Source organism: Excalfactoria chinensis, chromosome Z (genome assembly GCF_039878825.1).
Source record: "Excalfactoria chinensis isolate bCotChi1 chromosome Z, bCotChi1.hap2, whole genome shotgun sequence".
Taxonomy (NCBI): domain Eukaryota; kingdom Metazoa; phylum Chordata; class Aves; order Galliformes; family Phasianidae; genus Excalfactoria; species Excalfactoria chinensis.
Genome location: NC_092857.1, coordinates 44,343,187 through 44,359,047, shown reverse-complemented (window position 1 = coordinate 44,359,047; position 15,861 = coordinate 44,343,187). Strand labels below are relative to the sequence as shown.

Here is a 15,861-nt window from a genome sequence, read left to right as displayed (position 1 = left end):
TGCCAGTCATGGTTTCAAGATTTTATCGTTCAACAGCCCATCAGCAATGATTGGTATGGATGAAGACATGAAGGATACAAACCACTAGGCTAGTCCACAAGTATCAAGCCAAGCTCACATAACTCTCAAAAATTCCTTGAATGAAATTGGGTTGAAAGACTCTTAGTGTTACAGTATGCTTTAAATAATAGTAGCAGTAGTCATGCTAAGGCTCGTAGTTAGGCCTAGTCTGTGTTTTCACGTATCTAGGAATGCAAGTTGTGTTTCTTATGAACCTGGACACAGATCTATGTAATAAATCTTGCTTAGGAACAAAGCACAATGTATGTTAAAAATTAGGTTTAGATTTATGGTGTGATGGTAGAGCAGTTAAGCGAATAGTAAACAGAAAGGGGGCCTCTAAGAGGAACATCATGTAATGTCACAGATCGAAGGACGAAAAGAATGTACAGCACATTTCCTCAGGTCTTTGTGGGGTAGTCTTACCTGATTGTAACCAAGGAAACATAACAGACGTGGACGAAGTAATCCTGAAGAAAATGTATATAAACCTTGTGATTTTTTTTATAGTTCGGGGCTCTGACTTTGGACACTAGTCCTCAGGCTCCCAGGCCCTCAATAAAGCACCACATAAAATGACTCAGGTTGTTTTGTGTTCTTTAACTACGGGCAACATTAGGATGCAGCTTTTGTAAGCAAGCAATCTGTCACAATTCATCTCTGTTTTCCTGACAGTTAGGCACTTGGAAACAATCCACAAATGAGCAACATCACCAAAGCTGAGTCATCCATAGTATAAGTTCCAGACATTATTCTTCATGAGTGTCCTATAGTTATCCATCTCCCATGCCAGTCTAAGAAAAACAATGGTGGCTGTTCCACTCAGCTCCGAGGTGAAACTCAAGAGTAACCGCGGAGTAGTAAACAAAGAAAAATGCCAGATTGTGACTATTTTATGAAGAGCAGCCTTTATCTAGTAATGGAAAAAGGGCACAGAAGCTCTCCAGTCCCTTCTTCCAATGTCTGCAGAGCCCACCAAGCCTGTGCCACATCTGAGAGGGGACAGAAGGAGGACAAGCAATGCTGAAGCACAGGCTAGCAGACAGCAGAACACTCTGATGTACTGCTTTTCATTTCTGCCTCAGATGCACTCATAAATACACAAGCATTTGCTCAGTTTGTCAGGCTTGCTGTAACTAAGCTGTCCCCACTTTGATCAGATCTGTTCAGATCACATTGAGCCCAAGGAAAACAAGGCCAGACACACCAAGTCTATGAGAGTTTACACCAGCAGACAACCAGTTAGAGAGGGAGACCAACCTGGTTGCTATGTCATCCTACAAAAAACAGAATGTCTCTGAGATGCTGACATCTTTCCATAAGGAATATACAATGAATTGGTGCTGTCTTCTACCCCAGGGCATAAAAACTTCTTTCCCTACAGTGCTGTTGCAAACAGCAATATTCAGCCTCTGCTTTCTTTGTTTTCTTCACCAAACTGAGGCTTTGTTTACATACAGTCCTCCTGGAAGTGGACCAGGAATTGAGATCTTGAGATGAAAAATCTGTTAGCACACTTAGAAACATATTTCCTCCTGGAGGAAAGCAGAAGTATGCAGCAGAGAGATGAGGAAGAAGGGTGCTTTTTACAGTCAATGAAAAGTAGTGAAGTAGGACAAGAAGTCAGAAGAAATCATATCCTGTGGTGTCTCACAGGAGCAGGGATCTGCTGTTGAACAGGGAAGCAGAAAACAGATGCTCTGCTGGAATTCAGAATAAAGGGGGGCTAGAAGGGGGATAGTCAAAGGTAGTTTACAGAAAATGATTTAGTTAATTAGAATAACAAGGAATGGAGACAGTGGGTCTGGGAGAGCAGGAAGGATACAGGAAAAATGCAGATAAGGAGTGAGAACTCCCTGAGACATCTGGCGAGGAGGGGATTAGGTGTTGTAAATACCAAAAGAGGAGTTGCATCTCCCTGACTAGATGGGCGATAACAAGAGGGGGTCTGCATGATAAAGAATATGTATCAGAATTACGGGAAATCATTGACTATGCATGAGGTGTACCTATATCTGTATCACTGTTTTACAAGTTGGTGTGCAAGTTTGGAGGAGCTATCCCCCTTGCACCCGGCGCTGCGCAACGCTGGAATAAACATACCTGCTTTATAACCAATCTCTGGATTATAGAGTTTGATTCCGCAAGTCATTTTGGCACCCCAGATGGGACCCTCTCTGTTCGGCTGCAGGACCGGCTGAGAGAGGGGACACCTTTGGCGCGCCCCGAGATTTCTCGGAAGGACTCCCTTCCCTCATCCGATCACTGCGGGAGCAGACAAGGACCCTCTATCGGCGGATAAGGTATGTTTAATGGGTACAGGGGAATCCATAAGTCGTGAGGAGACGTCCTACGCGGGAGTTGTGAGCTGTCAAGCTCTCCCCTTTGGCAAAGGGCCCGGGTTGTTGGTTGTGTAATCACGATCAGAGGCCGTGTAGATCGTGGGTTCGAGTCCCACTGAAGCGGTCTCTGAGCCGTTTCAATTGTGGGTTTAAGTCCCACTGAAGCGGTCTGAGCTGTTCTAGTTGTGGGTTTGGGTCCCACTAAGGCAGTTTCAGCTGTGGGTTCGAGTCCCACCGGGATTACCATACGTGCACGAGGAGAGCTATTTTGCTCCCCCTTAAGGGGTTGGTTGGTTGGTTGGTGACAAAGTATAGTGGATACTCTGTCAACGCTAACTTGGGTTTTCCTAGCTGTATTAGCAGGAATTGTTGTGTATTTGGCCATTATTAACATCTCTTATTAGCGCTTGTTACTGTATATTTGAACTAAGTGTTGAACCAACAACTTTGATATTTTCTGAGAAATGTTGTACCTTGAACTGTGTAAAGACCGGTCTTGTGCAGTCTGTGTGAGTGAAATACCAGGCCCATCCTGATAGAGCAGAATGTTGTAGAAATAATTGTAACTAATATTGTCAACCCAGTATCTTTCCTTAGCGGAACACCTGGAGAACCAGTATCTCCTGACTACTTTGAAACAACGGAAGCTGCACATTTCAGACAGTCAGTCAGACCTAAAGGATAAACCCCTAGAAGATGTAGAAGTTCCTGGTTTACTGACAGCTGCAGTTTTGTGAAACAAGGAGACTGTAAAGCAGTTTATGCGGTACCTGCTATTGACCAGGATCCAAGGACTATTAGCACAAACATCATCTTTGAAATCTGTAGTTCACCCATTTCAAGCTGGGGACTGGATCCTGATCCAGATGGGGAAGGAGACAAAGCTGCAGCCTGACTGGGAAGGACCATTCCAAAAAAACCCAGCAACCATTTTTTCCTTAAACACACATTAGCGTTAAAGAGACTTGTCTGCACACTGGAGGTTATGTTGTATCCATCTTAGAACGGTGCTAAACAGACAGCAGAAAACATTATGTTTGCAAGTCTTTACTCTTTTATTCTATGGTAGAAGGTGTCATTGTCAGCCTTTATGTATAATCCAGAGCCCTAATAAGCAGGAATTAAAATGAATTAAAAGCATTACCAGAAGAGACATAAAATACCAACCTCTTTCTCCCATCTGTGTTCATATGACCAAAATACTTTGTAATAATGAACAAGCTAGTGGCGCGTATATCCCCACACAAGGCACTGAAGGTGCAAAAAGTGTAACTTGGGCTCATACAGCTAAACAACAGCTATGTTATAGCGACATTATACATTTCCCCAAAGCATTATGGGATAACATGAAGTCACTCTTCTGCAAGAGAAGGATAAATAACACTTTCATTAAAATATCTTCTCCTGTTTTGGGCAGGTCAAAGCAGTTAACAGTGTTAATGATCCAGGTTCAGGAAAAGGAGACAGTTTGAGAACACCCCACAGAATAGGTGTCCTGCTCACAGTCTTCCATTTTTTATTCTTATTTTTTTTAATTTAAGTCTCTTTTTTGCTTTTTCAGGGGAGAGCCCTGCTGCTCAGCTCCCCCTACATCTCAGTGCAGCCTAATCATATGCACAGCCAAAGTCAGTAGTGAGAGCAGGAGGGAGAGGTAGAGCTGGTGAGAGCCACTGGTGTCTGTGCGAGCAGGACTGAACCGTCCATGGCCCCAGGGCTGGGGTTCCACCGTGATGTAGCCATTGATGATACGGATACGGGGAGGAGGGTTGGTGGCACTGCAAGGCAAGCGGAGAAGAACATCAGTCCAAATTTAGCCCAGAATTGGCTGAAGCCCACCCAGCAGGACACTGCTGGCCTCTGTGCCCCACTACTCATCTTCTGGGCACCCAAGATGCTGACCATGGTCTCTCATACTGGCTCCATGCTCACCAAGGTATTGTGCCTCATAATGGCAGAGACCTGCCTCTCCCTTTCTTCAAGGGCATGGGCAGCTCTCACATAAACTGATGTGTACAGAAGCCTTAGCCCAACTAACCATGAATCAGTCTTATGGGAGAACGAGAATTAAGCTGAGGAGGGTGAGGACTGCCCTGAAATGCTAGTAGCTCTCAGACTTACCCAGGCAGCCTGATCTCTGCTCCTGCACAGGCAGGCAGGTGGGCAAAGTGACAGCTTTCCTGACACCCTCCAGCTTGCCTTACAGCTAGGCAGAAAATAAGAACAAAATCACCTGTGCTTCAGAGGAGCGTCCCTGCAGCAGAATTGCTCAGCTCAGCTCTGCAGGAATGTGGCACTTCATTTTCTCCTACCATACTTCTCTATGTACACCTTAGTCTGGACTACACTCACTCCTATGCTGCTTGTCCCCTTCCACAGGTCAGGAATTACAAAGGGTTTAAATGACATCCCTGAGGAAGAGAAAGAGACCCCGCCAGAAACACTTCCTAAAAACAGAAACATGCAGGGGAAGATCATAGTGTCTCAAAGTATCGCTGGTAGTACTGAGGATCCTAGGCTAGTGATGAACATGAGCTGGGTGAGAGCCTACAGAGTACTGTGCTCCCATTATAGCAGCACATGGTGCAGGTGTGGACTTTCACCCTGCAGGCTGCTGACATGAACTGCCCAGAGCTGAGTGAGCTCCTGCAGTGTTGCAGCACAGGCTGAGGCTCAGAAAAGACACAGGAATGTCTACACAAACCGTTCTTCTCTTTGGACGATGGATTAAAGCCATGGGTGATGCCACAACTGCAAGGCTGAAGTGCACTCCGGGGCATCACAGTGCTGTGTAAGACAAACTCTGACAAAGTCAAAAGCAAATCTATCTGCCGAACACAACTGCAGGGTCTTATTTCCTGCATCTAGTCTCTAACTGCTGACCTCTGTTCTTGCCTTATTTTGGCTAACTGCATAAAGCAGGAATGCTTTGGGAAATCAAAGGCAACTAGCATCCTTTTTAAAAAATATTACCCTTCTGTATGCAAAGATCCCCATAGGAGGTCTGAGCAGAGAAGCCAGCAGGTGGCACGGCAAAGAAATACAGCTGCTATCTGATACATACATATGAACAAAAGCAATTCAGCCAAATCCACCGCACAATTGCATTAGATCACTGAAGCTGCATCTTTCACATTTCCAGGCGTGAAGTTATGAATGGCGCAGGTTCATGCATCAGGGACATGGGAGCATTCCCGTTACAAGGCACCCAGGGATTTTGTGCAAGCAGGAGCCGGGTGTCCGCAATGCCACCAGGTGGGGCTGTCCGCTCGGCACATGGTCGCACGGGCAGCCAGATGCAGTAAGAGCCAAGCGCCTGAGCAGGCTTTCAGTTCAAAGGATGACCGAATTGGTAGAAGATAGAAAAGATTACAAACAAAAAGGAAAGGAGGCGTTCTCTGCTCCCTTATTTATGTCGTAGTCTCCTAAGCTGTCATAATTATCTCTGCTTCTACGTCACTAATGTCTTGTGGTACTTGCAGTTCAGTATGCTCCCCTAAAACATCTCAAATTCAGTCACAATAACACATTCTCCAATATTCTGTCACCTGAAGACACTGATGGCTACTTCAGGGCACCCACTGACGATCCTGAACTTCACAAGTATAACTTTTAAGGGAAAAGTAGGTTTTTTTGCAGGCTGCTATAATTCCTGTAGGTGAGAAAGCTCTTCTGGGTGAAAACTGCCAAGAAGACGAAAACATTCTCCCCACAGCATGCTCCATTCTTTGTCTTAACTCAATCATGCCTTGGGTTGAAATCCCCATTTCCAGATCTCCTGTCATGCCTCAGGGCTTGCATGTTCTTTACCATTGGAAGAATACAGAGACTGGAAATACTGTATAAATATTGCCCACATGCAAGGAGCACATATGCTAGACATGAGAGTTTCCACATACACAGATGCTCTTGCGTAAAGATCCAAGACTTTAGGCTGTACATCTACCAGTGGACCCAGTCATCTGTGATTAAGAGAAGTACCATGTGCTCATGATTCCCTGAGCTCAAATGTAAAATGTTTTAGGCAAGGCTTCCACAGGTTATGCCTGATATTCCACAAACCTAACCCTGCAGGAAGAAGCAATTTCATCACTACAAGCACAAGCAGCCTCGAGTAAATGTCTCAGCAGGAATCATGGTGAGGTGGGTCAGATTCTACACCCTCAGAATACACCTAGCTTCTGCAGAAGCTTGACGTACTTAATTACATCAGTCCAAGCTAAAATCCAATCTGCATGACAAGCCTACCTCCCTTCCCAGCCATTATCTACCTTTCTTCAAAGCGAATCCATAGGTCATTAAACTGTCGCAGTCTTTGCTTCTTCTGCTGCTTCTTCTTCTTTTTGTACTTTCTCTCTACCTTCTCCAGCACATCGATGCCATCAGGGAGCAGCAGGTGAGGCAAGAGCTCTTCCTCCTCCTCATTCAGAGCATGCAACGGCACTGGGAGCTCCTGGGACACTACATAGGGGTGATGTGCTGGTGAGGACGATGCAAAGGCTAACAAAGTTTTGGGGAGTTTTCCGCTGGAAGAAGGAGGGAACATGGATAATGTTTGAAAAGGCTCTGAGGTAGATTCTTGGTACAGGTATCATCAGGGCACACACAAAACAAATGTTTCTCCCAGATATAAAAGTACAGCCATTTTTCTGCCTTGTATTTCCTCTTCCAGAAGTAAGTATTCTGATCAAAATATTTGTCTTTAATGAAAAATAAACTTTGGAAAAGAGGTAAAAAAGATGCAGTCCAGCCCAGGGTATAAGAACAGTTGGGAATAACTTGGTATATCTACAAAGAGACCAAAGAGGAATCACTCTGAAAGTCAGATGAGGTCAAACCATACTCTTCTAATCTGAATTACAGTAGAACACAGCCCAGTTGGTTCCTTCCAGCAGTTCCTGTCCTGATGGCGATAAAGGGCAGGAATGGGACAACTAAGGTATACCAAGAGACAGCCCTCAATCAACAACTTTCACCGGTAGAGAAGGCAAGCCACAAGCTAGTCCACAGACTATGGTCTTGCTTGCAGAAATGCATCTTGAAAATGATTATCTTAGAAGGAAATGGCTCAGTATACCATTAAGCAGTCTTTTGGACCACTTAGTCTGCGAGCAACTGCAAGGAGAGTAGTCTAGTGATGGCAGCATCGAGGCCACTGTCATAGCATTTTCTCTTTCATTAAGCCAGGTGGTACAAAGTAGTAAATACTAAGTATTTATAAAACATTGGCTGGGGACATTTCTGAGACCTATGAGACCACGACTAAACTCACTACTGTTGTACTTACTTCTAGCGTAAGCATGTATTGTCTCCATGATGATCTGCAAAAGGAGATATTGTTGTACTGCCATTCAGATAAGTTTATCAATGAACGTGAACTGGTGAATTCTAAGGATTAAGACAAGTATGAAAGTCCATATGTGTGGAGGGATGGTAAGAGGCTGAGTAATTACAGTGCTACCCCAATGCAGACATAAGCTTTGCATGCATTTATAGCTAACAGAGAGGAAGCAGAAGTCAGGTCTTTAGCTTTCTAGTTGCATAGGTCCCAGATGAATGTCTGGTTTAGGCTGGCAGCATTATCTGTTCAAACATGCTGCAGTCAGACTATAAGGGTTACCAAATCTGATAAGTTTTTGGCATGGTCCCTGATAACTTTAAGGCCTTTGACATGGTTCCCATAATATCCTTCTCTCCAAATCAGAAAGATATGGGTTTGACAGGCGCACTGTTTGATGGACGAGGACTTGGTTATAAGATCATACCCAGAGAGTCATGGTCAGTGGCTCAGTGTCTGGATGGAGATTAGTGACAAGTGCTGTCCCTCAGGGGTCAGTACTGGGACCAGCATTCTTCAACATCTTCATCAATTACATCAACAGTGGCATCAAGTGTACCCTCAGCATGTCTGCAGATGACACCAAGCTGTGGTATGTAGTCGACACACATGAAGGACTAGATGCAATCCAGAGAGACCCAGACAGGTTCGAACAGTGAAACCAGCAAAACCTCATGAGGTTCAACCAACAAATCCTAGTGCAACTTCTGTACCTAGGGGCATGGCAACCCCACTACTGGTACATGCTGTAGGATGTAAGGATGGAGCACAAGGGCACAGCACTGCTGAGAAGGACCTGAGGGTACTGGTGGAAGCAAGCTGGACATGAGCCAGCAACATGCCCTCACAACTCAGAAAGCCAGCTGTATCATGGGCTGAATAAAAAGAAGCATGGCCAGCAGAGCAAGGGAGGTGATCCTGCCCCCCTGCTCTGTGATGATGAGGCCTCACTTGGAGTACTGCATCCAGATGTGGAATCCTCAGCACAGAAGGGACATGGATCTGTTGGAGTGTGTCCAGAGGAGGGCTACAAAAATGTTCCAAGGAATGGAACATCTCTCCTATGAGGACAGTCTGGGAGAGCAGGGGCTGTTCAGCTTGGAGAAGAGAAGGCTTTGTGGAGACCTGAGAGTGGCTGCCTAGTATATCTAAAGGGAGTCTATTAGAAGAAAGAGAACAGACTCTTCAGTAGGGTCTATTGTGAAAGGACAATGGGAGATTGCTTCAAACTGAAATAGGGGAGATTTAAGTTGGATATAAGAAATAAGTTTTTTACAATAATGGTGGTGAGGCACTGGCACAGATTCACCATGAAGGCCATAGAAATTCAAGGTCAGGCTGGATGGGGCTATGAGCACCTGATCCAGCCGCAAATGTCCTTTTACACTGCAGGGGAAATGGACTAGATGGCCTTAAAAGATTCCTTCCAACTCAAGCGATTCTATGGTTCTATGAGACCAAAAGATAACTCAGTCAAGACCCCAGAAAGGGTTGTCAGGGCTATTCTAACTAGTTTGGTGTTAAGGGGATGTTTCAAAGAAACAAACAGCTCAACTCTGAGCTCTGTTTCATAATACTTCAAGCAAGCAGCACCTCCCCACCCATATTACAAGATATGCAGCCTGCATGCAGTCTCCTGTCCAACCTTGGCTTTCCTCGCCCACAGTTCTCCTCCTTGTTTGGAATAGAGATTCCATCTCTTTTCATGTTCACAAGTTTCTGCACAAACTTACATACTCAATCCACTCCATGAACACACAGAGTGCAATATAAATATTTAACTGATCTATAGACTATAAAGATAAGAGATGCACAAGTATTTTTATTTTTATTTTTATTTTATTTATTTTTTTTTTAAACAGGACTAAGTTGGAGACTGGATTGGACTGGAACTCAGAAGGGTAATGAAAGAGTACAGATCATTGTGCACAAACATGACTTCAGTCCATGAAGTCTTCGTGTTATTATGGAATGTTTCTTTTCTGTCCTGCAAAGCCATGGAGAGCAAGAGATCCGATATACATATTTTGGCATGGCTGATGTTTTCAAGTTAGCTCATCAATGTGAACACATCTCCGTGATAGACGGTAAAGAAGATCCATCCTGAAAGAGGGTGAGATTGTGGACTGCAAAATCAGGAAGGAAGTAGATGGAAAATGAAGAGAGTATGATTTTATTTCCTGTGAGGAAAATCACATGTGGTGAGCTTTATGAGACAAAAACTGGTGCAGAAAGATTTGTGGTCTATTCATTCCTCTCAGAATCTTGTGATTGCCATAGTGATTCTTTATCACTTCTAAGGTGTCACAATACTTCAGCTTTCCTCCACAACATCCTCATATCCCCAAACCTTCATCTTCCCTTTACTGATTGACACATCCTGCTGTCTCTAGGGACATGATTTATCTCTTTAAAGGTCCTCTAATTATGGTTCCTTTTACTTTGATTTTTCTTCACTGTGTCTGTCTTTTTATCAACAAAAATCTCTGAGTAGGCACCACTATCCGTCCTCTGTAGATAAGACTACCTTATTGCCTACATCTTCCTCAACTGAATATGTGGCCAGGAGATGCTGGAATATTGCTATAGACACAGCCAGGACAATCTCCAAACTGCATGGCCAGCTGTATATGTAGACTCCTGCGGCCTCAGAGCACCGTGAACAACAGATACTCATGTATGTAATCTTTTCTGCAGAACTGCCTACAGGTGATTCTTTCAGAGACCCTTTGAGCTACTGCTGGAACAGGCATACAGATGCAGAAATGCTCTCATCATTCCCTATAGATTCTTACATTCTCTTGCCTCGGGTTTCTCCCCTACCTCAAATGTTCTTCTCCTACACATCTCACTTTTATTTCTTGAAACTCTCTACTACCATGTCATTCAGATATGTTAGCACACTTTTTTTCAAAGAAAATACTGAAGTGTCATTTTCTTCAAGCTGCTCACTTGGTCAGCTTTAAAGTCAAGGCTACAGAAAAGTCCTGTTCAGTACCCCCCCGTAAAGTGTCTGAGATGCAATTAGTGACAAACTGAGTCCTTATGAAGGCACAGAAGGGGCTGCTGGACAGTGAACTCTGACCAGGTGCTTAGTTTCCCTGAGAAACACTGATACCCACCTCCCTGAAACGTGAAGATCTAGCCTTCCTTCCCAGAGTCATCTGCCCCTTATACTACCTCTTTACAGAGCAGCAGATTCATAAATTCATATAATTGTGGAATGGTTTGGCTTGGAAGGGACCTTAAAGCCCAATCAGTTCCAACCCATTGCTGTGGGCAGGGATGTCACTCACCAACTCAGACTGCCCACTGCCCCATCCAACCTCACCTTAAGCACCTCCAGGAGTGAGACACCCACAGTTCCTCCGGGCAGCTTGTCCCTTCCTGGGTCTTGACTGTTACTCACACCCCCTTCTTTTGCCAGTCCCAGAGCCCCTTATCTGTTGTATAAATACACTTTGGGGGCAAAACAGAGACTCCTGCTCCTAGCAAAGATGAGAATATTTTGTTTATTCTCAAGTATATATTGAGCTCTTCTTACATTTTAAGAAGCTGCTATAGCCATTTTTAAGAATAACTAAACTAAGAATGTTCTTAAAAACAAAAAAGATAACAAAAATGTCTTTATTTTATTTTATTTTATTTTATTTTATTTTATTTTATTTTATTTTATTTTATTTTATTTTATTTTATTTTATTTTATTTTATTTTATTTTTTATTGTCACCATAAACACTGATACACTGAGTTGCAGCATTACTTCAGTATTACAGGATCATTAAGTCTTGTGTGGAAGCACAGAGGCCTTCTCTTTGTCAGATTACCTACTCACTGGTGACAGCAGGGTCAGGGGATGCTTGGATGTACTTAAGGGGATGTGTTTAGGCTCGCTAATGCTTCAGTACAAGTAGACAATGCCAGTAATCATAGAAAAAATCTGTCCAGGCAGAATTTAAATTTTCCAGTCTGAAAAAGGCAGCAGAAGTGCTGCAAAGAGAAAGCTGAAACAATCACAGCTGGAGAAGAATATTTGTATTATTTTGCACCACATCTTACTGGAGCCCCTGGCAGAGCTCAAGACTGTGCATCTGCCCCTGGACAATCCAGATAAAAGAAAAAAGTCCTAAAAACCCCTTATCAGAAATGTGAGGAAGGAAGAACAAAGATGCAAGCACTGAGTGAGGGAAAGCATGCCTGGTGCAGAGGATGAAAGGGAAACAGTACCATAATTGAGATCAAACCTTTTTTCCACTGTGGTCTTTAAGCAGTGACTCTAGGGAAGAAAGGACATATTCTGAAGGATGCAAGGGCACTTCTTTAGCAGGAGACTGGTGATGGGGGAGAAGAGCATTGCAGAGTCTAAACTGGTGGCAGGTAGTACAGAAAGCATAGGTAATCCTCTGCAGAGAATGGAGATTATTTGGCATTTTATAGTAACTGAGATCACAGAGATAGATAAAGGCACCCACTGATAGACTGGGGAGATCCTAAGTGGATAACCCAAAGGACATACCAGAACAGCAAGTATTCTTGGCTTATAAACACAGGAAAGAGCAGGGGATGTGAAAGCTATCACTTATGATGGTGACAGGCAAGAATAAGAGGACCCTAGGCAGCCAGATTCAAGGCTGAGAGTAATATAGAAGAATAAAAAATAGCAGAGTAAGAGAAATAAAGTGTTAAAAACACTTAGAAGGAATGAAGGAACACAGAAGACCGTGCAGTATAAGACAGCACCCAGATCTGTTGAACCAAGAATGCATATTCTGTGGAAATTACTTTAAGAGCTAAAAACTTAGAATTAAAAAATAAAAAATGTTTATTTTATCCAAAAAACATACAGGCCAAAGCCAACAAAATCCTGTTTCCTAACTGGTTTATGGAAAAATAAGTTGCTTGGGTGGACAAAAGGAGCCCAACACACTGTTTAGTATAGTTCCAGCTGCTACTGCCCCTTCATGATTGTTTACAAACCCACCCTCCCAACAAAAGCTCAGCTACAATAAAGGCATGCATTACTTGTTGATGGCTTGTCCAGCTGGAGTGTGCTCTACATCATACCCTTCTCTCCTCAAAACATCAATAACTGTGTTGTTGCCCATGAAGTGACCTGTAGTTAAGAGAAAAATGAAATCAGAACTTACGGAGCAAAGGGGAAGAGAGAGAAGGGCAGCAAACACTTTCCTGATCACAGGAAGTGTGTCACATTCAAAGTATGCAGCATTTTATTACTTCACACCCCAGACACACAGGGCCTCTAACAAGGGATTGTTGAATCTTCCCAGGCTCATTTAAATTACCACATTCTGCATTTCTGAAATACAGGTGTGATTGAAAAGTTGCCCCTCATTGAGCAGACTAGTACATCCTCATGCTGCTGTGGATTTCTTGGTACAGTAAGGGATAAAGCTGTAAGAGATCTGTTCAGGAGCAGCAACCAGAGACTAGATGTTTATACCACTGGCAGTGGCACAAACTGGCCTCACATCTGGCCTCAAAATTTTCATCATTCTAGCATCTTCAGACCATTAGGAGCACTAAATGAGATGTCAGTCAATGTCATTAAGAATATTTAATTGATTAAGAACCATAAAACCACAGAAAATGAAAACAGCTCTGAAAGCCATTGACACAGGTCAACTCTTTTGGTTCCTTCATTATAAGCCACTGGAGGAAAAAAAAATCCAATTCAGTTGTGTTAACAAAAGTTTGGGAAGGACTTAGATGGCTGTGCTCTGTGATTTATGGCTCCACTCCATTTTCAGCCAGATGTGGAGGCTGTTAAGCCAGTAATTTGGCACCATAATCAACAAACGATTGCACAAATGTATAGGGATTCTGAAAGACTTTCAATGCTCTGCATGCTGACTGACATTCACGGTCACTCTAGTGTCTCATCAGGAAAGGCTGCTGAGAAGCAACAGAGGCCTGGCACAGGCCCTTATAAACCTAGCTTTTTGAAAACATCTGTCAATTTAACAGCCTATATTAATTAAAATTAGGCTTGAGCAAATGTCTTAATAAAGAACTCTCTTGCTTTTACAGATAGATCTTTTATAGATCTAAGCAGTACTAGCTGCTTAGTAAGTTAGTACTAAGTGCTAAAATTCTCCATAAATACATAAGAATTAAACAATCAGAGTGATTCCAACAGACAGGACATGCACAGAGGCAGGAAGCAAAGTGCAGTGGTGACACTTACCCCAAGGAATTTGTGATTTTTTAAAGCAAAATGGGTTGGATGAACAGAAGCACAAAATTTCAGTTTCTCATGACACAACAGCAAAAGGCATATGAAGTATCAGCTTAAAGCATGATATTTGGATGGCATCATTTGAGCACAAGTATTTATTAAAACAAAGCTTCTCCAAGAACCTAAGTAATCAAACAGATCTAGCTCAAATGAAACTTTTTAATGTAGCAGTGCAATATGCACATAATTTGCATCATATTTTCTCACCCCAAAACTACATTTTCCTGAAACTCCTCAGTCTGAACTTTTGTCTTCAGAAAAAGCAAAGCTTGACTTTGATGTGGACCTACTTTAACACTGCTGGTGCCTGTTGTGTACTTTCAGCCTTGTGTTCTGTAAATACATGGAATGCAAGAATTTCATCATATCAGTGAAGAGACTTGATGTGGGGAACATTAGTCATTGTAATTAAGCTTTGTAAACATGTAAAAGTAGGCACTGGAAGTTCAACATTAGATTCATAAGGCACTGGTCTAGTTGTCATCTCTCACCTTTAACACAGAGGAGAGATACAATCAACAGAAAAGGGGGAGATGATTCATTCACCATCCTCCAGACTCCCATGGCTCCAAGCTTCAGAGAAACCGGCACTTCCAAAGCGCGATTAATCCCCTTGTGAGAGTGGAATGGGGTAACTTGCACACTGAAAAGTGCTCCTCTACTTGTGAAGACTGAAGCAGTGCAAAAAGTAAGCTCAGACTAGGTACCCATTTCAGTCAGGCAGCATTAAACAACCTGATCCCCCTCTGCTGTGGTGAAAGGAAGTGCCAAGGCTCTGAATTCTTATTTTCCTAATACAAGTCCTTCTGGAGAAAGGAGACAAGAAACAAAGCAATCTACATGACAATCTCTAGTGATAAATAACTATCCTTGATCCAGTTTAAGCACGTAGGGTGCTTTCAAGAGAAAGCAACAGAACATCTGCTCACATCACACCATCAAATTCACTACCTCCTCTCAATCTTCAGGTCCTGTTGCCCTCCGTAGCAATTTAGACTGGTATTTAAGAAATGGCTACAGCATATGGATGAATCCAATTTCCATCCATGAACATGCTCAGGTGATCTCCTGAAGTAGTCTTCATCTTTTAAATCTGACGCAGTTCAAAAAATTATTTTACATCACACTCACATGCAAGCTTTCACATGGAGCCTTTGCAGTGCAGTAAGTTATGTCTACACAATAAAGAAAAAGGGTATGCTAAAATTGTGTAAAACACAACAGACCAAATGAACAAATAATGTAAAACGCACATGCATATAAATATATATAGGTATGTGATACAAGACTGCTCAGAAGACATGACCAATCAGGAACAGCTCAGGTTGGGCACATTAAAGGATTGTGAGAAGTCAGTGTTTTTCCATCATAACGATGGGTTATGCATGCTCCATTAGACTGATCTGGCCTGGGGACAAGAGGACTTACAGGCTCAACCTGCATTTGGTGTAAAATCAAAACATGACAGAAGGTTGAAGGTTTCAGGTACAGGACCCCTCTGATCTCAGCTAGCACTTTCACCCCTCTTTTGGGCTCTGATGTAACAAGAGCCTGGTGGTATGTGAGAGACCTGATCACCAAAAGCAACTGGAAGAACATGAGAGAAACTGACCCTCTCATCAAGCAGCTAGAATGTAAGGGAGAATTAGCCCAAAGCCATATGACAAGGAGTAGGCCTCTTTCACCTGATTTCTGTTTTAGCCTAACACACTTGAATGACTCTCTAAAGAAAAGCCCCAGGCCCTGTCCCAACAGAAGGCCTACTCTTTTCTTTCTGTATACAGTCCTGCATTATCCTCACACCACTAGGTGAAGAGATGCCTCTGAGAGGTCAATTTAGTCAGGCAGGGGGGTGGGGAGCCATGAATC

The 15,861-nt window shown here is 43.1% G+C and overlaps 1 protein-coding gene across 2 annotated transcripts in view; it reads right to left on the bottom strand.

Annotated features, from left to right (window-relative positions):
- Positions 1-3,940: 3,940 nt before the first annotated feature.
- TRABD2A (TraB domain containing 2A) overlaps positions 3,941-15,861 on the bottom strand; it is an 83,911-nt gene continuing 71,990 nt past the window's right edge. Inside the window, exons 4-6 of one of the 2 annotated variants that reach the window (XM_072359986.1) lie at positions 12,759-12,849; positions 6,671-6,925; positions 3,941-4,177 (exon numbers count right to left, since the gene is read on the bottom strand). In XM_072359986.1, the coding sequence (XP_072216087.1) occupies positions 3,997-4,177; positions 6,671-6,925; positions 12,759-12,849 (527 nt within the window). In that variant the 3' untranslated portion in view covers positions 3,941-3,996. The remainder of the gene's footprint in view (positions 4,178-6,670; positions 6,926-12,758; positions 12,850-15,861) is intronic. The other variant, XM_072359985.1, reaches the window with a different exon arrangement.